The 26323-nt window shown below is 49.1% G+C and overlaps 1 protein-coding gene across 2 annotated transcripts in view; it reads left to right on the top strand.

The window, feature by feature from the left end:
* The first annotated feature begins 5539 nt into the window (after positions 1 to 5539).
* cdc27 (cell division cycle 27) overlaps positions 5540 to 26323 on the top strand; it is a 118302-nt gene continuing 97518 nt past the window's right edge. The window contains exon 1 of one of the 2 annotated variants that reach the window (XM_078529882.1): positions 5540 to 5703. In XM_078529882.1, coding sequence (XP_078386008.1) covers positions 5677 to 5703 — 27 coding nt within the window. In that variant the 5' untranslated portion in view covers positions 5540 to 5676. The remainder of the gene's footprint in view (positions 5704 to 26323) is intronic. The other variant, XM_078529883.1, reaches the window with a different exon arrangement.

The following is a 26323-nucleotide window of genomic DNA, read 5'->3' on the forward strand; positions in this document are numbered from 1 at the left end:
GAGGAGCTTCATGTTCATATTTCCCTCCCTCGCAGACCTATCCATCCATCCCCTGTATCCCTCGATCCCGACGTGCTTCTGCTGCATGTCCATTTGTCAGCCCCTGAACATTTTGAAGTGGATGTGCCTGTGGCCCATGTGGACCTCACCCATCCCCATCTTGTGGCCACTTCCACTGTTCAACATATACCCCCCCACTCACACTCCTCCCAGTCATGTGTCTGAGTGCAGCCTTCCCCACTCATAACCCCCAGAACAGGCCGAGCCCTGCAGGCTCTTCCCATGCCTCAGGCCAGTTTCCCCCCCTTCCCCAGTGCAGCCCTAACCCTGCAGCTCTTTAAAAGCCACCCCTGCCTTACTGCAGGTCTGGTATGTGGAGACTCGCGTGTGACACCCCACTGTGACAGCAATGCAAAGCCTGGCACTGATTCCTGCGAGTGCTGTGTGACGCACGGTAGGCCAACTAACCTCAAAGTGACAAGCGAGTGCAGCTCACCAGGTGCCTGTGGCTTTTTTCCTGTTGTGAAGCACGTCGTTCTAACTGCACGCCGAACTGCCCAGATGATCCATCGTGGGGGGATGATTCCGGCAAGCATGAGATGCAAGTGTATTAAAATGACGTTCCCAATGTGCCGCGGTGGGTAAAGTGGCCTGCCATTGATGGGTGGAGTGGATGATTGCAAACTGGTTTCATGCTGACGTAAAACTGATTTTTGGCCATCTTGCCATATTTTCTGCTCCCCCCGGCCATGGTGCCCACCGTGAATGGGGGCCGAAAATCCCGGTCCTTGCCTTTGAGGTGTTTTGTAGACAGACTGACTCCACTCCAATGAATTGGAATGTGGAATGTACTGTAATGCAAATTGGGCTTAGCCATCTTGGGCTGCGAGTTCAAGTCACTTTAGTCTCTTTGTTTTTACAAGTTCAATTCAGGTTTCCAGCTGGTGGACTCAAAATCATTATTTTGCACAAAACACATCTTCATTACAATGGTATTTATATGGATTCCAGAAGGCATTGAAAAACAAAACTGAGAGTGCATGGACTTGGAGGCAACCGGTTTGGATGGTGAATTGGTTAGGCAGTAGGACACAGAGGAGGAGAAATTGGCTAAGCCCCAAGAACTTGTATGGGGATAGCAGTGTGTAACCTGTATCTGTTTGTTGCATTGAAGGCAGCCTGGTAAACTAGGGCTGTCTGCTGCATAACAAGATTGCTGTGGGCTACCCATTCTGTTCATTGGCTGCACACATCAGCAGGAGGCCTGTTGACCCCGGTGTTTGGTGCTACTTAAAGGCAGCCCAAACCTCCTAAAGGAGAAGTGCATTGTGACTGCAAGGGACAGTGAGAATCATCTGAAATCTCAGTCTGTGCTCTGATACTTTGAGGAATGGCTGAACATGCATGAGAATGTGTACCAAGATTTTCAGACACTGCACTGGAGATTTTGGTGCATGAAGTGAAAAGGAGAGCCATCCAGTAACCACAGTGGGGCAGGAGGCCCTCTAGGCATATGCTCAGAAGGCAGTGGAAATAATAGCGGCAGAGGTCAATGCCAGGGCTTTTTCTCCAGGAACATGGATACAGAAGTCCCTGATGCCTGGACGTGGTGTCAAACTTTATGAACTGGGCAACACTCCTGTGCAGAACATCAGTGAACTGGCAAATGGCCTAATCGCTCTGTGGCATATATTGCACAACAAGCTGCCTAAAGGGAGCCTGAACCATACAAACTGAGAGTGGTGCTCACCTTGATAACCCCAGATTGAGAAATGATGGTTGATGAGTGTTCCCTCAGATTCTGATGAAGCAGTTCACATTATGGGTAGATTTAATAGAAAAAGAGTTATGTCTGGTAATGGGAGTTGTGTATCGGCCCCCTGGTAGCATTTATAATGTGATGGATTGTATAAATATATTGTATAAACCAGGCTATTTCTTAAATGGGGAGAGATTGGGAAGTGTTGATGTCCAAAGGGACCTGGGTGTCCTTGTTCATAAGTCACTGAAAGATAACATGCAGGTGCAGCAATCAATTAGGAAGGCAAATGGAATATTGTATTTTATTGCAAGAGGATTTGAGTACAAGAGATGTCTTAATGCAATTGGTTAGAGCCTTGGTTAGACCACATCTGGCGTATTGTGTACAATTTTGGTCCCTTACCTAAGGAAGGATATACTTGCCATAGAGGGAGTTCAGCAGAGGTTCACCAGACTGATTCCTGGGATGGTGGGAAAGTCCTATGAGGATAGATTGAGGAGACTGGGCCTGTATTCTCCAGAATTTAGAAGAATGAGAGGTAATCTCATTGAAACTTACAAAATTCTTAAGGGGCTAGACAGGGTAGATACAGGAAGGATGTCTTCATTGGCTTGGGGATGGGGTAGGTGTTGAGAATCAGCAGATACTGTCTCAGAATGAGGGGTTGAGATGAGGAGGAATTTCTTCACTCAAAGAGAGTGGTGAATCTTTGGAATCCTCTACCTCAGAGGGCTGTGGAAGTTCAATTATTGAGTATGTTCAAGATAGAGATCGACAGATATCTAGATACTAATGACATCAAGGGATAGGGGGATAGTGCGGGAAAATGGCGTTGAGGTAGATTAGCCATGATCTAGTTGACTGGCAGAGCGGCTTGAGGGGCCAAATGGACTATTCCTGCTCCCACGTTCCTATAAACACAGAGATTAGATTAGCGTGTAGCAAATGCAGAATGGTTTTAATAGAGGAATTTAATTTTCACTTAGATTGGGATAAACTGACTAGCACATGTCAAAAAGGTAGTAAATTTCTTGAGTGTATACAGGATAGTTTTCTGCAACAATATGTCCTAGAACCAATAGGGAGCAAGCCATCATAAGTAATGAGCCAGATTTAGTAACCAATCTAACCGCTTGTGAACATTTATCTAATGGCGATCATGATATGATTGAGTCCAATGCAGTATTCGAAAGAGAGAAACATGAAATAGCTACTAAGATTCTAGATTTAGGTAAGACTGGCTTCAATGCAACAGTAAACTGGGCCAAAACAAAAACAGAATTACCTGGAAAAACTCAGCAAGTCTGGCAGCATCGGCGGAGAAGAAATCAGTTAACGTTTCGAGACTTCATGGCCCTTCGGCAGAACTGGAGCATAGTTAGAAGAAAGGAGAAATATAAATTGGTTTAAGGTGGGCGGGGAGGGGGGGGTGGAAGAGACACATTGAGGGTGTGGTGTGATGATTGTGGAGATGAGCAGATAATCAAAAGATGTCACAGACAAAAGGGTCAAAGAGTTGTTGAAGGTGGTGGTCTTTGTCTGAGAAAAGTGCTAATTAAGAATGGAAGACAGGATATTCAAAGTACAGCTCTAGTGGGGGTGGGGTGGAAAGACTAGAGGTTTTAGTTTTAGATTTAAAAATAATGGAAATAGGTGGGGAAAGAAGAATCTATATAAATTATTGAAAAAAAAAGCGGGGGGGGTGGGAAAAGAAACGGGGTGGGGATGGGGGGAGGGGGAGTTTAAGATCTAAAGTTGTTGAATTCAATATTCAGCCCAGAGGGCTGTAAAGTGCCTAGTCGGAAGATGAGGTGCTGTTCCTCCAGTTTGCGTTGGGCTTCACTGGAACAATGCAGCAAGCCAAGGACAGACATGTTGGCAAGAGAACAGGGTGGAGTGTTAAAATGGCAAGCGACAGGGAGGTTTGGGTCTTTCTTGCAGACAGACCGTAAACTGGGCCAATCTGTTAATGGGTAAAATGACAGAAGATCAATGGGAGGTTTTCACAAAAGATTTCAATGTGATATACAGTTTATAGCCTTAGAGTGCAAGAGTTCTACTTGCCAAATAAACAGTCGTAAATGATGAAAGGGGTAAGAGACTGCATAAAAGTAAAAGAAAAAGCATCAAAAAGTGCAAAAAAATACAGATTCTGGTAAATGGGAAAAATACAAAGAATAACAAAGGGTGGAAAGGCAAATAGAAAAGCTACAAAGAGTGAGTATGAAAATAAATTTGCAAGGGATAATAAAATCCAACACAAACACTTTTTGCAATTATATTAGGAAGAAGAGAATGGTCAGGAGCAATGAGGGTCGCTTGAAAACTGATAATAGTGACATACAAAACTAGCGGAGATGTTGAATAATTATGTTTGCAGCAGTATTTACAGTAGGGGAAGAGAGCATGCTGAATATCCCACCTGAACTAAATTTAAATCAGGAACAGGGACTCACCAGAATTAACATAAGCAAAATAACAGTAATGAAGAAAATAATGGTATTAAAGAATGACAAATCCCCAGGATCAGATGGTTTTCATGACAGAGTTTGAAAGAAAGTAAGATAGAGCATTGGAAGATTATATTTCGGGCATCTGAAATGTTTTGATTTGCAAATTTGATGCACATTCTCACAAAAAAACAAGAGGCAAAGGCAAGAGGAGATTCCCAGGATGTCTCCGACAGGCTGTTATAGAAATAAAGGACAAAAGATGTTCCTTGGGGATCCTGTGACATACAGTGAAAATAAGGGACAATCCTTTACAATACTGGACAGTTGCTCACCCTGCCCTGAACCCCTCACCAGCATGGCCATCACAAATCCCACAGTGTTGGATTTGCGGTAGAGTTTAGTAATTTCTGGCAGGGTTATATGATTTCTGGCAAGGGCTTGGTGATATCCAGCAGGGCTCGATGATTTCAGGCAGGGCTGAGAGATTTCTGGTGGGGTTCGGTGATTGCCGGTGAGGCTTGGGGTGATTTCTGGCAGGGATCGGTGATTTCGGGCTAGGCTCAGTAACTTTAGGTCGGGTTCGGTGATTTCTGGTGGGGGCTTGGTAACTTCCGGTGGGTGATTGGTGATTTAAAATGGGGGTTGATGATTTCAGGCAGATGCTTTGTGATTTCCAGTGGGGTTTGGTGATTTCTGGTGGTTTTTGGCTAAGGCTCAGTGATTTTTGTTGGGATTTGGTAATTTCCAGGGGGTAATGGTGACTTGCAATGGGGCACGGTGATTTCTGGTCATTTACGGCAGGATTCAATCATTTCTGGTGATTTCTGGTGGAGGCCCAGTGATTTTTGGCAATTTCCAGTGGGGACGCGGTTATTTCTGGCACGGCTGTCATTTCTGGCTTGGTGATTTCTTCAGATTTCAAGTGGGGACACAAGTTTTTAGCGGTGATTTCTGCCGGATTTTGGGCATTTGTGGCGGGGAATCGGTGATTTCTGTGGAGGGGGGGGTCAATGATTTCTGGTGATTTCCGGTGGGACTTGGTGACTTACGTTGATTTATGGCGGGATTCAGTGATTTCTGGTCATGTCTGCTGGGGATTTTCGGCAGGGTTCGATGATTACCGACAGGACTTGGCAATCTGTATTTTGGATTCAGTGATTTCTGGTGGGACTCGGTGATTTTCGTCAGACACTTGGTGATTTCCGGTGGAGATTCGTCTATTTCCGGTGGGAGATACGTTTATTTCCGGTGGGAGTCGGTGATTTTCGGCGAAACTCGGTAATTTCCGGCGGGACTCGGATATTTCCGGCGGGACTCGGATATTTCCGGCGGGACTCGGATATTTCCGGAGGAATTGCTGTCGTGCTACCGGCCGTTCGGATCCGGTGACTGTTGAAATTTGAATCTTGGGCCGTGTGTGATGAGAAGCCGCGCCGCTTGGCACAGACTCACTCCCAGACCATGACAGTCCTGCAGGAACCCGTTCAGGTAAACTCGGCCCGGCTGCTGATCCTCGCCCAGCGCTCGCTCCCAGGCCGGGGCCCGGCGCTCGATCCCAGGCCGGGGCCCGGCGCTCGATCCCAGGCCGGGGCCCGGCGCTCGATCCCAGGCCGGGGCCCGGCGCTCGATCCCAGGCCGGGGCCCGGCGCTCGCTCCCAGGCCGGGGCCCGGCGCTCGCTCCCAGGCCGGGGCCCGGCGCTCGCTCCCAGGCCGGGGCCCGGCGCTCGCTCCCAGGCCGGGGCCCGGGTAAGAGCAAAGGCCGGGGCAGCAGTTGCTTCTCTCCCACCCGTAGCGCAGCGAAGCCAGGGGAACCTGGGAGGGGGAGCAGGGTTAGGGTTGGGGTGGTGGGGGGGGGTAGGCAGGGTTGGGGTGGTGGGGGGGGGTAGGCAGGGTTGGGGTGGTGGGGGGGGGTAGGCAGGGTTGGGGTGGTGGGGGGGGTAGGCAGGGTTGGGGTGGGGGGGCGGTAGGCAGGGTTGGGGTGGTGGGGGGGTAGGCAGGGTTGGGGTGGTGGGGGGGGGTAGGCAGGGTTGGGGTGGTGGGGGGGGTAGGCAGGGTTGGGGTGGTGGGGGGGGTAGGCAGGGTTGGGGTGGTGGGGGGGGTAGGCAGGGTTGGGGTGGTGGGGGGGGTAGGCAGGGTTGGGGTGGTGGGGGGGGTAGGCAGGGTTGGGGTGGTGGGGGGGGTAGGCAGGGTTGGGGTGGTGGGGGGGGTAGGCAGGGTTGGGGTGGTGGGGGGGGTAGGCAGGGTTGGGGTGGTGGGGGGGGGTAGGCAGGGTTGGGGTGGTGGGGGGGGTAGGCAGGGTTGGGGTGGTGGGGGGGTAGGCAGGGTTGGGGTGGTGGGGGGTAGGCAGGGTTGGGGTGGTGGGGGGGGTAGGCAGGGTTGGGGTGGTGGGGGGGGTAGGCAGGGTTGGGGTGGTGGGGGGGGTAGGCAGGGTTGGGGTGGTGGGGGGTAGGCAGGGTTGGGGTGGTGGGGGGTAGGCAGGGTTGGGGTGGTGGGGGGTAGGCAGGGTTGGGGTGGTGGGGGGGGTAGGCAGGGTTGGGGTGGTGGGGGGGTAGGCAGGGTTGGGGTGGTGGGGGGTAGGCAGGGTTGGGGTGGTGGGGGGGGTAGGCAGGGTTGGGGTGGTGGGGGGGGTAGGCAGGGTTGGGGTGGTGGGGGGGGTAGGCAGGGTTGGGGTGTGGGGGGGGTAGGCAGGGTTGAGTTGGGGTGGTGGTGTTCAGGCAGGGTTGGGGTGGGGCAGGTCATGGGGAGAAGGAGCACGTAGAGCCATAGAATTATACAGCACAGAAACAAGCACCTATCTACTCTAATCCCATTTTCCAACACTTGGCCCATAACCCTGTATGCTATGACTTTTCAAGTGCTCACCTGAATACTTAAATGTTGAGAGGGTTCCTGCCGCTACCACCCCCTCAGGCAGTGTGTGTTTCAGATTCCAACCACCCTCTGGGCAAAAAATTTTCCTCAAATCTGCTCTAAACTTCCTGCCCTTACCTTAAATCTATACCCCCTGGTTATTGACACCCCGCTAAGGGGAAAAGTTTCTTCCTATCTATGCCCCTCATAATTTTGTATACATTCATCAGGTCCCCCTTCAGCCTTCTCTGTTCTAAGGAAAACAACCCTAGCCTATCCAATCACTCTTCTGAAATGCTCCAGCCCTGGCAATATCCTGGTGAATCTCCTCTGCACCCTCTCCAGTGCAGTCACATCCTTCCCATAGTGTGGCAACCAGAACTGCACACAGTATTCCAGCTGTGGCCCAACCAGCACTTTATACAGCTCCAACATAACCTCCCTGCCCTTATGTTCTATGCCTTGGCCAATAAAGGCAAGTATCCCATATGCTGCCTTAACCAGATTATTTACCTGTGCTGCTGCCTTCAGGGATCTATGGGCATGTACTCCAAGCTCCCTCTGATCCTCTGTACTTCCTAGGGTCCTACTATTCATTGTGTATTCCCTTGCTGTGTTAGTCCTTCCAAAATGCATCACCTCACACTTCTCAGGATTAAATTCTATTTGCCACTGCTCTGCCCATTTTACCAGCCCACCTATATCATCCTGTAATCTAAGGCTTTTCTCCTCACTATTTCGACACCACCAATTTTCATGTTATCTGCAAACTTACTGATCATATTCACGTCAAAATAATTAATGTACACTACAAACAGCAAGGGTCCCAGCACCAATCCCTGCGGTACACCACTTGTCACAGACTTCCTATCGCAAAAACAGTCTTCGGCCATCACCCTCTCCCTCCTGCCACTAAGCCAATTTTGGATCCAATTTGCCAAATTGTCCTGGATCCCATGGGCTCTTACCTTCTTGATCATTCTCCCATGCGGGACCTTGTCAAAAGCCTTCGCGAAGTCCACATAGGCTACGTCAACTGCACTACCCTCATCTACACAATTTGTCACCTCCTCGAAAAGTTCAATTAAATTTGTTAGATGTGTTCTCCCCCGACAAAGCCATGCTGACTATCCCTGATTAATCCCTGCCTCTCCAAGTGGAGATTAACCCAATCGCTCAGAATTTTTCCCAAAAGTTTCCCTACCACTGCTGTTAGACTCACTGGCCTGTAATTACCTGGTTTATCCAACTACCCTTCTTGAATAATAGTACCACATTCACTGTCCCCCAGTCTTCTGGCACCTCTCCTGTAGCGAGAGAGGATTTGAAAATTAGTGTCAGAGACCTTGCAATCTCCTCCCTTGCCTCACGTAGCAGCCTGGGATACATCTCACCTGGGCCTGGGGATTTATCCACTTTTAAGCCCGCTAAAACTGTCAAAAGCCTTAGCGGTGTCCATGTAGACGATATCAACTGCACTACCCTCATCTACACAACTAGTCACTTCCTCGAAAAATTCAATCAGATTTGTTCTCCTCCTGTTCCAAACATGATCTCCCCTTGACAAAGCTATGCTGAGTATTGCTGATTAATCCCTGCCTCTCCAAGTGGAGATTAATCCTGTCCCCCAGAATTTTTTCCAATAGTTTCCCTAACACTGATGTTAGACTCACTGGTAATTACCTGTTTTATCCCTACCACCCTTCTTGAATAATGGTACCACATTTGCTGTCCTCTAGTCCTCTGGCACCTCTCCTGTGGCCAGAGAGGATTTGAAAATTAGTGTCAGAGCCCCTGCAATCTCCTCCCTTGCCTCACATAGCAGCCTGGGATACATCTCACCTGGGCCTGGGGATTTATCCACTTTTAAGCCTGCTAAAACCACTAATATCTCCTCCCTTTCAATGCTAACTTGTTCAAGTATATCACAGTTCCCCTCCCTGATTTCTGCACCCATATCGTCTTTCTCCATAGTGAACACAGACGAAAAGTACTCATTTAAAACCTCACCTACATCTACTGGCTCCTCTCTCAGATTGCCCCTTTGGTCCCTAACAGGTCCTACTCTTTCCCTGGTTATCCTCTTGCCCTTAATATATTTATAAAATGCCCAGGGATTTTCCTTTAGCTTGCCCATCAGTGGTTTTACATGCACCCTCTTTGTTCTCCTAATTACTTTTTTAAGTACCCCCCTACACTTTCAATACTCCTCTCGGGCTTCTGCTGTTTTCAGCCCTCTGTATCTGCCATCAGCCTCCTTGTTTCTCTTTATCCTATCCCCTATATCCCTTGACATCCAGGGTCCCCTGGACTTGTTGGTCCTACCCTTCACCTTTACGGGAACATGTTAGCCCTGAACTCTCACTATTTCCTTTTTGAATGACTCCCACTATTCTGATGTAGATTTACCGACAAGCAGCTGCTCCCAGTCCACCTTGGACAGACCCTGTGTATCATATTGAAATCGACTTTCCCCCAATTCAGGAACTTTATTTCCAGCCCATCTTTGTTCTTTTTCATAACTACCTTAAATCTGACAGATTTATGGTCACTATCTCCGAAATGCTCCACCAATGACACTTCTACCACTTGCCCGACTTCATTTCCTAAGATTAGGTCCAGCACTGCCTCTTCTCTTGTCGGACTTTCTACGTGCTGGCTCAAAAAACTCTCCTGGATGCACTTTAAGGATTCCGCCCCCTCTAAGTCTTTCTCACCATAGACTAACCCAGTTAATATTGGAGAAGTTGAAATCCCCTACCATTGTTACGCTTATTATTTTTACACTTCTCTGAGATTTGCCTACATATCTGCTGCTCTATCTCCCCCTGACTGGAGGCCTAGAGTACATTCCCAGCAAAGTGATTGCCCCCTTTTTGTTTTTCAGCTCTGCTCACATGGAAGTAGGGGGATGGGGGAGGAGGAGCAGGGAGAGGGAGGAGGGGTGGGGCAGGGGAGAGGGTGGGGCGGGGGGAGGGAGGGGGAACAGAGAGGGAGGGGGAGGAGGAGTGGGAAACGGGGAGGAGGGAGGAGGGAGGAGGGAGGAGGGAGGAGGGGTGGGGAGGAGGGAGGAGGGGTGGGGAGGAGGGAGGAGGGGTGGGGAGGAGGGAGGAGGGGTGGGGAGGAGGGAGGAGGGGTGGGGAGGAGGGAGGAGGGGTGGGGAGGAGGAGGGAGGAGGGGTGGGGAGGAGGGAGGAGAGGAGGGGTGGGGTGGGGAGAGGAGGGGAGGAGGGATGGGGTGGGGAGAGAGGGGAGGAGGGGCGGGGTGAGGGGAGAGAGGGGAGGAGGGGCGGGGTGGGGAGAGAGAGGGGAGGAGGGGCGGGGTGGGGAGAGAGAGGGGAGGAGGGGCGGGGTGGGGAGAGAGAGGGGAGGAGGGGCGGGGTGGGGAGAGAGAGGGGAGGAGGGGCGGGGTGGGGAGAGAGAGGGGAGGAGGGGCGGGGTGGGGAGAGAGAGGGGAGGAGGGGCGGGGTGGGGAGAGAGAGGGGAGGAGGGGCGGGGTGGGGAGAGAGAGGGGAGGAGGGGCGGGGTGGGGAGAGAGAGGGGAGGAGGGGCGGGGTGGGGAGAGAGAGGGGAGGAGGGGCGGGGTGGGGAGAGAGAGGGGAGGAGGGGCGGGGTGGGGAGAGAGAGGGGAGGAGGGGCGGGGTGGGGAGAGAGAGGGGAGGAGGGGCGGGGTGGGGAGAGAGAGGGGAGGAGGGGCGGGGTGGGGAGAGAGAGGGGAGGAGGGGCGGGGTGGGGAGAGAGAGGGGAGGAGGGGCGGGGTGGGGAGAGAGAGGGGAGGAGGGGCGGGGTGGGGAGAGAGAGGGGAGGAGGGGCGGGGTGGGGAGAGAGAGGGGAGGAGGGGCGGGGTGGGGAGAGAGAGGGGAGGAGGGGCGGGGTGGGGAGAGGCAGGGGAGGAGGGGCGGGGTGGGGAGAGGCAGGGGAGGAGGGGCGGGGTGGGGAGAGGCAGGGGAGGAGGGGCGGGGTGGGGAGAGGCAGGGGAGGAGGGGCGGGGTGGGGAGAGGCAGGGGAGGAGGGGCGGGGTGGGGAGAGGCAGGGGAGGAGGGGCGGGGTGGGGAGAGGCAGGGGAGGAGGGGCGGGGTGGGGAGAGGCAGGGGAGGAGGGGCGGGGTGGGGAGAGGCAGGGGAGGAGGGGCGGGGTGGGGAGAGGCAGGGGAGGAGGGGCGGGGTGGGGAGAGGCAGGGGAGGAGGGGCGGGGTGGGGAGAGGCAGGGGAGGAGGGGCGGGGTGGGGAGAGGCAGGGGAGGAGGGGCGGGGTGGGGAGAGGCAGGGGAGGAGGGGCGGGGTGGGGAGAGGCAGGGGAGGAGGGGCGGGGTGGGGAGAGGCAGGAGGGGCGGGGTGGGGAGAGGCAGGAGGGGCGGGGTGGGAGAGGGAGGAGGGGCGAGGGGGCGACGTTGAGGGGAGGAGGAGCAAGGGGGATTGGAATGGGATGGGGTTGGTGGAGGGGAAGGAGTAGGTGGAGCAGGATTTGATGGGTTAGGGGAGCGATGAGTGGCAAAGGTTGGGGCAGGAGGAGGGGGAAAGGTTGAAGGAGAGTGAAGGGGAGAGGGAGGCAGGGAGGGGGAGAGGTTGCGAGAGGTTGGAGGAGGGGAGTTGGGATAGGGCGAGGGAGGAAGGGTCGATGTAGGATGTGGAGTGAAGGATGTTGAGGGGGAGGGAGGAAGAGCGGGTTAGAGGATGGTGACAGTTGGAGGGGTGCACAGGTGGGGGCAGGGGGGAGGAGGGGTACTGTCTCTATTTTTGGGAAGGCAGTGGTCTTGGTGTGGTTCTGTGTTTTTTTGCAAGGGAGTTCATGGAATGGCTTTTTTTGTGGGGGGAACAGGGTGTCCAAAAGTTTGTAACTGAGTATCATTGCTGACTTTCAGTTCAATTGGATATAAAGTGAGCCTGTTAGTGGTGTATTGCAGGTATGACTGGGTGAGGTTTTCTGTGTAGCAAGCAATGCTGGATAAAACTGCTGGGTTTAAATTAATTTAACCTACTTCTAGGCCTGGTTTTATCCTTCATTTAGATATTTGAGGTCAACAAAATGGTTTGGCCTGCTCTGTCAACATGAAATTCACTGTAGAACACTGCTCCTATATTTGTTTTTCACCATAGATTTGCTACTTTCAGACATACCATCCTGCAGGCTTGGAGAAAAACAGAAAATGTTGCATGTTGGGATAGTTTTGTTGGAGTTTAACAACTTCCATGAAGTTTGGAAGGTGCTTAAAGTAGAATAAAAACAGAAAATGCTGGAAAAACTCAGCAGGTCTGACAGCATCTGTGGGGAGAGAAACAGAGTTAATGCTTCGAGTCCGTATGACCTTTCTTAAGCACCCACAGTATGTGTTTCAGAATCCACAGATTTCCAGCATCTGCAGTATTTTGCTTTTAGCTTAAAGTAGAATGGTGGATGTGAATTTTCCAGCTATGCCCAGTGAAAATACCATTAGGTAGGGTGGGAAAATAGGTTCTAAATATGGTTTGTGTTTCAGCCAGCATTTTGAGCTGTGCAGAATGAAGTATTGCTGATTTTTGCTTTTGCAAGTAGTGGAAGCAATTTGCTGTAATTATTTGAAGAGCGTCACACATTGCAGAGATTAGTTGATCTAGTGTAAAGTACTGGTGCCAGCTGACAAAGATTTTGTGAAGTTTCAGTTTTCCTTAATTACATTCAGCAGATGAAAATTGACCTGTACTTTGTTGTCCAGAAAGAAGTTCTGAATGCGAGAACAAAAGTTCATTTTATTCTTGAGAGGAAAGAGGCCTGTCAGGCCGAAGGGATGAGAAAGAAAGGAAAAGAGAGCAAGATATATGACAGAATGGAAGTGGAGATCTCCATTCCAGAACTTCACATGTAGTGAACGCTGAGTAAATCTAATCCAGATATTTCATACCTCAACTGACATTGCCAAAAGTAGATTATCTGCTCATTCATCTCTTTGCTGTTTGTGGGAGCTTGCTGTGTGAAAATTGGCCACAGCTTTTCCCTACAGGGAAATCCAGAGACTCAGGGTAATGCTCTGGGGACCCAGGTTCAGATCCCACCACGGCAGATGGTAGAATTTAATTCAGTAAAAATTTGGAATTAAAAAACCTTCTTTGGAAAAACCCATCTGGTTCACTAATGTCCTTTAGGACAACTAGCAACACCAACACGTGATTCCAGACCCACAGCAATGTGGTTGATTCTTAAATGCCTTCTGAAATGACCGAGCAAGCCACTCAGTTGGATCAAAAACGCTAAAAACAAGTCGATAAGTAATGATACCGAACGAATCACCCTGCATCGACCGAGGCACCAGAAAACACAAAGGCCAAACTCAGCCCTGTCGACCCTGCAAAGTCCTCCATACTAGCACCTGAAGAGTTGTCTCATGGACTAGTCAAGCAACAGCCTGACACAGTCATAGGAGTCATACCTTATAGATCATGTCCCAGACACCACCATCATCCTTGGGTATGTCCTGTCCCACTGGCAGGATGGACCCAGCAGAGTTGGTGGCACAGTGGTATACAGTTGGGAGGGAGTTTACCTGGGAGTCCTCAACATCAGCTCCGGATCCCATGAAGTCTCATGGCATCAGGTCAAACATGGGCAAGGAAACCTCCTGCTGATTATCACGTACCGTCCTCACTCAGCTGATGAATCAGTGCTCCTCCATGTTGAACACCACTTGGAGGAAGCACTGAGGGTGGCAAGTGCGCAGAATGTACTCTAGGTGGGGGGGCTTCAGCGTCCATCACCAAGAGTGGCTCAGTAGCACCACTACTGACCAGCTGGCTGAGCCCTAAAGGACATAACTGCTAGACTTGGTCTGCGGCAGGTGGTGAGGGAACCAACAAGAGGGAAAAACATACTGTACCTCATCTTCACCAACCTGCCTGCAGCAGATGCATCTGCCCATGACAGTATCGCTAAGAGTGACCAGCACACAGTCATTGTGGAGACGAAGCCCCACCTTCTCATTGAGGATACCCTCCATTGTGTTGTGTGGCACTACCACCATGCTAAATGGGATAAATTTTGAACAGATCTAGCAACTCAAGACTGGGCATCCATGAGGTGCTCTGGGCCATCAGCAGCAGCTGCAGAATTGTACTTGAAAGCAATCTGTAAACTAATGACCTGGCATATCCCTCACTCTACCATTACCACCAAACCAGGGGGTCAACCCTGGTTCAATGAAGCATGCAGGAGGACATGGTAGGAACAGCACCAGGCACACCTAAAAATGAGGTGTCAACCCGGTGAAGCTACAACACAGGACTACTTGCGTACCAAACAGCGGAAGCAGCAAGTGATAAGTGGAGCGACGGGATTACACAACCAACAGATCAGATCTCAGCTCTGCAGTCCTACCACGTCCAGTCATGAATGGTGGTGGACAATTAAACAACTCACTGGAGAAGGCTCCACAAATATCCCCATTCTCGATGATTGGGGAGTCCAGCACATCAGTGCAAAAGATCCAACCTGGCCAATTACCGCCCCATCTGCCTACCCTCGATCATTAGCAAAGTGATGGAAGGGGTCATCAACTGTGCCATCAGGCTGCACTTGCTTAGCAATATCCTGGTCTTTGATGCTCAGTTTGGGTTCCGCCAGGGTCACTTAGGTTCTGATCTCATTATAGCTATGGTTTAAACCTGAGCAAAATAGGTTTGGTGGGAGTGACTGCCCTTGACATCAAGGCTGCATTTGGCCGAATGTGGCATCAAGGAGCCCTAGCAAAACTGGAGTCAATTGGAATCAGTGAAAACTCTCCACTGGTTGGAGTCATACTTGGTAGAAAGAAAGATGGTTGTGGTTGTTGGATGTCAGTCATCTCAACTCCAGGACATCACTGCAGGAGTTACTCGGTTGTGTCCTTGGCACAACCATCTTCAGCTGCTTCATCAATGACCTTCCATCATAAGGTCGGAAGTGGGGATGTCCGCTGATGATTGCACAATGTTCAGCACCATTCACAACTCAGATACTGAAGCAATCCATGTTCAAATGCAGCAAGACCTGGACAATGTCTAATCTGACAAGTGGCAAGTAACATTCACACCGGACAAATGCCAGGCAATGACCATCTCCAACAAGAGAGCATCTGACTATCGCTCCTTGATATTCAGTGGCATTACCATTGCTGAATATATCTGGACACTTTGCTGCAGGAGGCGGCCACACCCCTCATTAGGTAATTAAAATTTGTTCTGTGATCAGGTACAGGAGGGTGTGACTGCAGGTGAAGCAGGTATTGGGGCTCTTGAGGGTAGCGTTCGAGGAGCCTTGGTCCCTGCGACAGTTACGAGGTTCTTGCAAGCCGTGTGGACAAGAGCAGGGACTGCAGGGAGGATGAGCAAACTGACCATGGTACAGGGAGCTATTCAAGTGGGGGGAAGAAATAGGAACATAGTAATGGTAGGGGACATTATAATTATGAGGATAGATAATTGTTCTCTGCAGCCATGAGCGTGAATCCTGAAGGCTGTGTTGCCTTCCCGGTGCCAGGTTTAAAGACATCTCCTCAGGGCTGGAGAGGAACTTGGCATGGGAGGGATGGGATCCCGTTGTCGTCGTCCACATTGGTACCAATGACTTTGATAGGATTAGAAAGGAGGTTTTGCTGAAAGAATTAGGAGCTAAATTAAAAAGCAGAGCCTCCAAGGTAATAATCTTGGGATTACTACCTGAGCCACAGGCAAACTGGCATAGGATAATTGAAGTCAAGGAGTTAAATGTGTGGCTCAGAGATTGGTGTGGGAGGAATGGCTTTCAGTTCATGGGGCACTAGCATCAGTACCGGGGTAGAAGGGAGCTGTTCTGGTGGGTCGGGCTTCACTTGAACCGTGCTGGGTTACCAGTGTCCTGATGAACTGAATAACTAAGTTGTAGAGAGGGATTTAAACTAAATAGGGGCGGGGGGGGGGAGGGTTCTGGAAAGGGGATACATAGGCTTACAAAGCAAAAGGATATGGCAGCCTTGCAGGACAGCTATTTAGGTAATGATAGCCAGTGTGTGACAGGAAGGGACAGAGTATACAAACATAAATAAACAGCAGCAAATAGGGTCAAAGTGGGAAAAATGGTATAAAGGCAAAATTAATGGCTCTTTACTTAAATGCACATAGTATTGGGAACAAAATAAATTAATTAATGGCATAAATAGAGGCTAATGGATGTGATCTTATAGCCATTACGGAGATGTCGTTGCAAGGAGATCTAACATGGGAACTAACATTCAGGGGTATGTGACTTTTCGAAAGGACAGGCAAGAACAAAGGGTAGTGGGGTAGATTTGTTAGTGCGAGAATGGAATAAGTACGATGGCAAGAAATGATCTTGGATTGGAAGATGTGGAATCCGTATGGGTGGAGGTAAGAAATAACAAGGGGAAGACGACACTGGTGGGAGTAGTCTATAGGCCCCCGAACAGTAGCTATATTGCATGACAGAATAAATCAGGAGATAATGAGGACATATAAAAAAAGGCAGCACATTAATCATGGGTGATTTTAATCTTCACGTAGATTGGAAAAATTAAATTGGCAGAGATAGCCACGAGCAAGAATTCATAGTGTATTTGGGACAGTTTCCAAGAGCAATATTTTGGATCCAACCAGGGATCAGGCTATTTTGGGTCTGGCAATGTGCAATGAGGCAGGTTTGATAAATGATCTCAGAGTAAAGGATCCCCTAGGAAATAGTGACCATAATAAGAATTTAGCATTCAGTTTGAGAGTGTGAAACTTGGGTCCGAAACAACTGTTAAACTTAAATAAGGGTAATTACAATGGAATGAGGGCAGGGTTGGCTAGAGTGGACTGGGATAGGATTTTAGCAGAAAAAACGATTGATGAACAATGCCCCTTACCTTAAATCTATGCTCACAACAAATATATATCCCAGTGAGAAACAAGGATTCAAAGAAGGGAATGAACCAACCATGGTTAACCAAGGAAGTTAAGGATAGTATCAAATTAAAGGAAAAGACATACAATGTGACAAAGATTAGTGGTAGCCAGAGGATTTGGAAAATTTTAAAAACCAACAAAAGATGACCGCAAAAGTAATGAAGAGGGTGAAAACAAACTTTGAGGGTAAACTAGCAAGTAATATAAAAACGGACAGTGAGAGCTTCTTTAAATATATAAAATGGAAGAGAGAGACCAATGTGAACATAGGCCCTTTATCGAATGAGGCTGGGAAAATAATAATGGGGAACCAGGAAATGGCAGAGAAGTTGAATAAATGCTTTGCTTCAGTTTTCACAGTATAAGACACTAATAGCATTCCAGCACTAAATAATTAAGGGGCAAAAGAACGGGAGGAAATAAATACAATAACTATCACCAGAGGAATTTTTCCTCAAATCAAAGAACAAAGAAAAGTACAGCACAGGAACAGGCCCTTCGGCCCTCCAAGCCTGCGCCGATCATATTGCCTGTCAGACTAAAATATTTTGCACTTCCGGGGTCCGTATCCCTCTATTCCCATCTTATTCATGTATTTGTCAAGCTGCCTCTTAAACACCACTATCGTACCTGCTTCCACCACCTCCTCTGGCAGCGAATTCCAGACACACTCTACCTCTGCGTAAAAAACTTGCCCCGCACATCTCCTCTATAGTTTTCTCCTCTCACCTTAAATCTATGTCCCCATGTACTTGACTTTTCCACCCTGGGAAAAAGCTTCTGACTATCTACTCTGTCCATGACACTCATAATTTTGTAAACTTCTATCAAGTCGCCTCTCAATCTCCGTCGCTCTAGTGAGAACAATCCGAGTTTCTCCAACCTCTCCTCATAGCTAATAACCTCCAGACCAGGCTGCATCCTGGTAAACCACCTCTGCACCCTCTCCAATGCCTCCATATCCTTCTGGTAATGTGGTGACCAGATTTGCACGCAATATTCCAAGTGTGGCCTAACCAAGGTTCTATACAGCTGCAGCATGACTTCCCAGCTTTTATACTCAATACCCCTGCCAATGAAGGCAAGCATGCCATATGCCTTCCTGACTACCTTATACACCTGCGTTGCCACTTTCAGTGACCTGTGGACCTGTACACCCAGATCCCTCTGCCCGTCAATGCACTTAAGGGTTCTGCCATTTACTATATAATTCCTACCTGTATTAGACCTTCCAAAATGCATTACCTCGCATTTGTCCGGATTAAACTCCATCTGCCATTTTTCCGCCCAAGTCTCCAACCGATCTATATCCCGTTGTATCCTTTGGCAATCCTCTTCACTATCTGCAACTCCTCCAACCTTAGTGTCGTCTGCAAACTTACTAATTAGCCCAGTTACATTTTCCTCCAAATCATTTGCGTATACTACAAACAGCAAAGGTCCCAGCACTGATCCCTGCGGAACACCACTAGTCACAGCTCTCCATTCAGAAAAGCACCCTTCCACTGGTACCTTCTGTCTTCTATGACCAAGCCAATTCTGTATCCATCTTGCCAGCTCACCTCTGATCCCATGCAACTTTACCTTCTGTACCAGTCTGCCATGAGGGACCTTGTCAAAGGCCTTACTGAAATCCATGTAGATAACATCCACTGCCCTTCCATGGTCGATCATCTTTGTCACTTCCTCAAAAAACTCGATCAATTTAGTGAGACACGACCTCCCTTTCACAAAACCATGCTGCCTCTCACTAATGTGCCCATTTGCTTCCAAATGGTAGTAAATCCTGTCACGAAGAATCCCCTCTAAACCTCTTGCCCCTTACCTTAAATCTATGCTCCCTGGTTATTGACACCTCTGCTAAGGGGAAATGTTTCTTTCTATCTATGCCTCTCATAATTTTGTATACCTTCATCAGGTCCCCCCTCAGCCGCCTTTGCTCTAAGGAAAACAACCCTAGCCTATCCAGTTTCTCTTCATAGCTGAAATGCTCCAGCCCAGACAACATCCTGGTGAATCTCCTCTGTACCCTCTCTCGTGCAGTCACATCCTGCCTATAGTGTGGTGACCAGAACTGCACAAAGTACTCCAGCTGTGGCTCAACTAGCGTTTTATACAGCCCCAACATAACCTGGAAAAACTCAGCAGGTCTGGCAGCATCGGTGGAGAAGAAAAGAGTTGACGTTTCGAGTCCTCAGGACATACCCCGCTTCCTGTAAGGACTCCATCCCATTCTCTCAGTTCCTTCGCCTCCGTCACATCTGTTCTGATGACGCTACCTTCAAAAACAGCTCCTCTGACATGTCCTCCTTCCTTAACCGAGGTTTTCCACCCACGGTCGTTGACAGGGCCCTCAACCGTGTCCGGCCCATATCCCGCGCATCCGCCCTCACGCCTTCTCCTCCCTCCCAGAAACATGATTGGGTCCCCCTTGTCCTCACTTATCACCCCACCAGCCTCCGCGTTCAAAGGATCATCCTCCGCCAACTCCAGCATGATGCCACCACCAAACACATCTTCCCTTCACCCCCCCCGGCGGCACTCCGTAGGGATCGTTCCCTCCGGGACACCCTGGTCCACTCCTCCATCACCCCCTACTCCTCAACCCCCACCTATGGCACGTCCCCATGCCCACGCAGAAGATGCAACACCTGCCCCTTCACTTCCTCTCTCCTCACCGTCCAAGGGCCCAAACACTCCTTTCAAGTGAAGCAGCATTTCACTTTCATTTCCCCTAACTTAGTCTACTGCATTCGTTGCTCCCAATGCGGTCTCCTCTACATTGGAGAGACCAAACGCAAACTGGGCGACCGCTTTGCAGAACACCTGCGGTCTGTCCGCAAGAAAGACCCAAACCTCCCTGTCGCTTGCCAGTTTAACACTCCACCCTGCTCTCTTGCCCACATGTCTGTCCTTGGCTTGCTGCATTGTTCCAGTGAAGCCCAACGCAAACTGGAGGAACAGCACCTCATCTTCCGACTAGGCACTTTACAGCCTTCCGGGCTGAATATTGAATTCAACAACTTTAGATCTTAAACTCCCCCTCCCCCCATCCCCACCCCGTTTCTTCCCCCTCCTTTTTTATTTCAATAATTTATATAGATTCTTCTTTTCCCACCTATTTCCATTATTTTTAAATCTACAACTAATACCTTGTTAGTCTTTCCACCCCACCCCCACTAGAACTGTACCTAGATTGTCCTGCCATCCATTCTTAATTAGCACTTTTCTTTGATAATATTACCACCTTCAACACCTCTTTGATCCTTTTGTCTGTGACATCTTTTGATTATCTGCTCCTATCACTGCTTGCTTGTCCCCACAACCACCCCACCCTCAACTTCTCTCTCCCCCCACCCCCCACCTTAGACCAGCTTATATTTCACCTCTCTCCTAACTATACTTCAGTTCTGCCGAAGGGTCATGAGGACTCGAAACGTCAACTCTTTTCTTCTCCACCGATGCTGCCAGACCTGCTGAGTTTTTCCAGGTAATTCTGTTTTTGTTTTTTTTTGTTTTTGTTTTTGTTTTGGATTTCCAGCATCCGCAGTAGCTTTTAGCTTTTTGTTTTTATCCAACATAACCTCCCTGCTCTTATATTCTTGGCTAATAAATAAGTATCCCATATGCCGCCTTAACTACCTTATCTACCTGTGCTGCTGCCTTTGGGGATCTATGGACATGTACACCAAGGTCCCTCTGATCCTCTGTACTCGTGGGTCCTACCATTCATTGTGTACTCCCTTGCCGTGTTAGTCCTCCCAAAATGCATCACCTCTCACTTCTCAGGATTAAATTCAATTTGCCACTGCTCTGCCAATCGTACCAGCCCATATTATCATCCTGTAATCTAAGGCTATCCTCCTCACTATTTACGATACTAATTTTCATGTCATCTGCGAACTTACTGATCATCCCTCCTATATTCACGTCTAACTCATCAATGCACACTACAAACAGCAAGGCTCCCAGCACCGATCCCTGTGGTACACCATTCATCACAGGCTTCCAATCGCAAAAACAACCTTCGACCATCACCCTCTGCCTCCTGCTACTAAGCCAATTTTGGATCCAATTTGCCAAATTGCTGTGGACCCCATGGGCTCTTACCTTCTTGATCATTCTCCCATGCGGGACCTTGTCAAAAGCCTTCGCGAAGTCCACATAGGCTACGTCAACTGCACTACCCTCATCTACACAATTTGTCACCTCCTCGAAAAGTTCAATTAAATTTGTTAGATGTGTTCTCCCCCGACAAAGCCATGCTGACTATCCCTGATTAATCCCTGCCTCTCCAAGTGGAGATTAACCCAATCGCTCAGAATTTTTCCCAAAAGTTTCCCTACCACTGCTGTTAGACTCACTGGCCTGTAATTACCTGGTTTATCCAACTACCCTTCTTGAATAATGGTACCACATTTGCTGTGCTCTAGTCCTCTGGCACCTCTCCTGTGGCCAGAGAGGATTTGAAAATTAGTGTCAGAGCCCCTGCAATCTCCTCCCTTGCCTCACATAGCAGCCTGGGATACATCTCACCTGGGCCTGGGGATTTATCCACTTTTAAGCCCGCTAAAACCACTAATACTTCCTCCCTTTCTATGCAAATTTGTTCAAGTATATCACAGTCCGCCTCCCTGATTTCTACACCTACATTGTCCTTCTCCATAGTGAACACAAACGAAAAGTAATCATTCAAAACCTCACCTACGTCCTGCGGCTCCACACACAGATTGCCACTTTGGTCCCTAATGGGCCCTACTCTTTCCCTGGTTATCCTCTTGCCCTTAATATATTTATAAAATGCCCTGGGATTTTCCTTATCTTGCCCGTCAGTGTGTTTTCATGCCCCTTCTTCATTCTCCTAATTACTTTTTTAAATACCCCTCCCCACACTCCTCTCGGGCTTCTGCTGTTTTCAGCCCTCTGTATCTGCCATCAGCCTCCTTTTTTCTCTTTATCCTATCCTTCATATCCCTTGACATCCAGGGTTGCCTGGACTTGTTGGTCCTACCCTTCACCTTTATGGAAACATGTTAGCCCTGAACTCTCACTATTTCCTTTTTGAATGACTCCCACTATTCTGATGTAGATTTTCCGACTAGAACCTGCTCCCAGTCCACTTTGGCCAGATCCTGTCTTATCTAATTGAAATCGACTTTCCCCCAATTCAGGACCTTTATTTCCGGTCCATCTTTGTCCTTTTACATAAATACCTTAAACCTGACAGAGTTATGGTCACTATCCCCGAAATGCTCCACCACTGACACTTCTACCACTTGCTTGGCTTCATTCTGCCCCCTCTAAGCCGAATACTACCCCGGTTAACATTGGGGAAGTTGAAATCCCCTACTGGACCTATGCTGAGAGGTTGTTTCCCCTTGTGGGAGAGTCTAGGACCAGATGGCATCATCTCAGAGTAAGGGGTCGCCCATTTAAAACAGATGAGGAGTAATTTCTTCTGAGGGTAGTGAATCTGAGGAGTTCTTTACCGCAGAGGGCTGTAGAAGCTAGATCATTAAGTATATTAAGTAAGGAGATAGATTTTTAATTAGTAAGGGAATCAAGGGTTATGGGGAAAAGGCGGGAAAGTGGAGTTGAGGATTACCAGATCAGCCATGATCTCATTAGATGGCGGAGCAAACTTGATGGGTTGAATGGCCAACTCCTTCCCTTTCATCTTATGGTCTTATCAGCATCCTGGGGGTTACCATTGACCAGAAATTGAACTGGACAAGGTATATAAATACTGTGGCTACAAGAGCAGGCTAGAGGCTGGGAATCCTGCAACGAGTAACTCGCCTCCTGACTCCCCAAAGCCTGTCCACCATCTACCAGGCACAAACTAGGATGAGTTTAGCTCCAAGAACGGTCAAGAAATTTGACACCATCCAGGACGAAGCAACCAGCTTGCAAACATTTACTCCCTCTACCACGGACGCACAGTGGCAGCCGAGTGCACCATATACAAGGTGTACTGCAGGAACTCACCACCTTCGCCTCCTTCGACAGCACCTTCCGAACTCACGACTGCTGCCATTTAGAAGGACAAGAGCAGCAGATGAATGGAACACCACCACCTGAAAGTTCCCCTCCAAGCCACTCGCCATCCTGGCTTGGAAATATACCCTCATTCCTTCACTGTTGCTGGGCCGAAAACCTGGAACTCCCTTCCTAACAGCACTGTGGGTGTACCTACACCACATGGGCTGCAGCAGTTCAAGAAGTCAGCTCACCACCACCTTCTTGAGGGCAATTAAGTGCGGGCAATAAATGCTGGCCTGGCCAGTGATGCCCAAATTAATTTAAAAAAGGACTACATTCAAAAAGTACTCAACAGTGTTGTTGGATGTCCTATGATTGTGAAAGATGCCATTTTAATCAGGCTTGTCCTTTATCTCTGCTTTGTCCCAGACTTTAAGTAGCCATGTGTGTATTGCGAGGTGCTGTTTTGTCATGATGCTCTGTTAAATCTAGCTGTGCTGATCCTGAGGAACATAGAGCGGTTTTGACCATTCTCTCCAATGAGAACGAGAATGTGATTGGGTTCTCCACTGCATGAGAAAGAACCATTCAGAATAAGGTCCAGCAGAACCAAGCACTCTCCCGTGCTTGCTCGCCCACCTAAACTTTGTGTGGAGAGAGAAACAGTTAACATTTTGAGCCCATATGACCTTTCAGAGTGAAACAGTGGTAGAAATGTGATGAATTTTATACTGTTTAAGAGGAGTGGAGCAAAATAGAAGGTCATTCTTAGATGGGAGCTGAGGCGAAATTTGACACGTCGTGGACACAGCACAAAGGGAGTGTTAATGGTAGCGTTAAAAACTAAAGAAGGTGCTGGTAGTGGTGTAAAGGTAAGAAAGCAGAATGCTAATAGCAGAACAAGGGCCAGTGCTCTGAAAGCACAGCAAAGAACAGGTGACAGATGGCCCGATACGGTGTTGGGGAAAAAATTGAGAACTGTCAGCATGACATCGGCCGCCTGAATTTCTCCGCCCCTCTCACCGACTCCAACCTGTCTCCTTCTGAATTTGCTGCACTCTGTTCTCTCAGGTCCAACTCTGACTTTATCACAACTGTCGACAAGGGTGGCGCTGTTGTCTAGTGTACTGACTTCTACCTCGCCGAGGCTGAGCAGCAACTCTCTGACACTTCTTCCTACCTTACGCTGGACCATGACCCCACCATCGAATATCGCACCCTTGTTTCCAGGACTGTTGCTGACCTCCTCTCCTCTGGAGACCTTCCCTCCACAGCTTCCAACCTCATCGTCCCCCAACCCCCTTCTTCCTCTTTCCCAAATTCCATAAACAGGACTGCCCTGGTGGACTCATCATGTCAGCCTGTTCCTGCCCTAAGGAACTCATTTCTCCCTATTTTGACTCTGTTCTCTCTTCCCTTGTCCAGTCTCTTCCCACCTACATTCGCAATTCCTCTGATGCCCGATGTCATATCAACAATTTCCAGTTTCCTGGCCCTAACCGCTGCCTCTTCACCATGGACGTCCAATCCCTCTACACTTCCATCCCCCTCCAGGGTGGTCTGAGGGCTCTCCGCTTCTTCCTTTGACAGAGGCCCGAACAATCCCCATCCATCGCCACTCTCCTCAGTCTAGCTGAACTTGTTCTCTCACTGAACAATTCCTCCTTTAATTTGTCTCACTTCTTCCAAATAAAAGGTGTGGCTATGGGTACCCGCATGGGCCCCAGTTATGCTTATCTTTTTGTGGAGTATGTGGTACATTCCCTGTTCCAGTCTTACTTAGGCCGCCTCCTGCAACTCTTTTTCCGGTACATCAATGACTGTATTGGTACTGCTTCATGCTCTCGTCTGGACATGGAAAAGTTTATCGATATTTTTTTTTTGCTTCCAATTTCCACTCCCCTCTCTCCTTCACCTGGTCCATATCTGACACTTCCCTTCCCTTTCTTGATCTCTCTGCCTCCATTTCTGGTGATAGACTGTCTACTAATATTCATTATAAGCCCACCAACTCCCACAGCTCCTCACACCCTGCTTCCTGTAAGGACTCCCATTCTCTCAGTTTCTCCTCCTCCATCACATCTGTTCAGATGATGCCACCTTCCAAAATGGTGCTTCTGACATGTCTTCCTTTTTCCTTAACTGAGCTTTCCCTCCTACCGTGGTTGACAGGGCCTTCAACCATGTCTGACCCATCTCCTGCAACTCTGCCCTCACCCGCTTCCCCTCCCTCGCAGAACCAAGATAGGGTCCCCCTTGCCCTCATTTTTCACTCCTCCAGCTTCCGCATTCAAAGGATCATCCTCCACCGTTTCCACCAACTCCAGCATGATGGCACCACCAAACACATCTTCCCCTCACCCCTGCTGTCAGCTTTCTGTAAGGACTGTTCCTTCCGTGACACCGTGGTTCACTCTTCCATCACCCCCAATTCCTCATCCTCTTCCCATGGCACCTTTGCATGCAATCACAGAAGGCGCAAAACCTGCCCCCTTACTTCCTCCCTCCACACCGCCCAAGGCCCCAAACACTCCTTTCAGGTAAAGTAGCGCTTCACTTGTACCTCCTTCAATTTGGTCTACTGTATTCGCTTCTCCCAATGCGGTCTCCTCTATATTGGGGAGACTAAACGCAGACTGGGTGACCGCTTTGCAGAATGCTTTCGCGCAGTGCGCAAGCATGATCCAGACCTTGCTGTCGTTTGCCATTTCAGCACACCATCCTGCTCTCATGCCCAGATGCCCGACCTTGGCCTGCTGCGATGTTCCAGTGAGGCCCAATACAAACTGGAGGAACAGCACCTCATCTTCCGATGAGGCACTTTACAACTTTCCGGACTTAACACTGAGTTCATCAACTTCAGACTATGAGCACTCTCCTCCATCTTTTCCCCTTTTTCAAGCCAATTTAAAAAAAAATTAATTTAGTTTAATTTTAAAAATTTATTTATTTATTTACTCTTTTTTCCTTTTCCCCAACAGCCACAGGGCCATCTGTCACATGTTTTTATGTTGTACTTTCAGAGAGCTGACCCTTGTTTTGCTATTAACTTTTTGCTGTCTTAGCTTTATGCTACTATCAGCACCTTCTTTAGTCTTTAGCACTTATCATCGACATTACCATTCGCCTTATGTCCATGACATTTGTCAATCTCCCCTGCGCTCCACCTATCCCTGATTTTCTATTTTGCTCCCCCACCCCAGGTTGATAATTTAATGTATTCACTTTGGTAGGAATGGCCAAAGTACCTATAAATATACAGATTTCAGAACGTGTCACATTGCTGATATGTTTCCGGGCAGAACATGCTGGTAATGCCTAATGCAGGTGGCATGCAGACATCCCCATCAGGGACAGAAATGTTAATGTTGTCCACACTGGTTGAAGTGTG

The sequence above is a fragment of the Cetorhinus maximus genome, chromosome 25 (genome assembly GCF_964194155.1).
Source record: "Cetorhinus maximus chromosome 25, sCetMax3.hap1.1, whole genome shotgun sequence".
Classification (NCBI taxonomy): domain Eukaryota; kingdom Metazoa; phylum Chordata; class Chondrichthyes; order Lamniformes; family Cetorhinidae; genus Cetorhinus; species Cetorhinus maximus.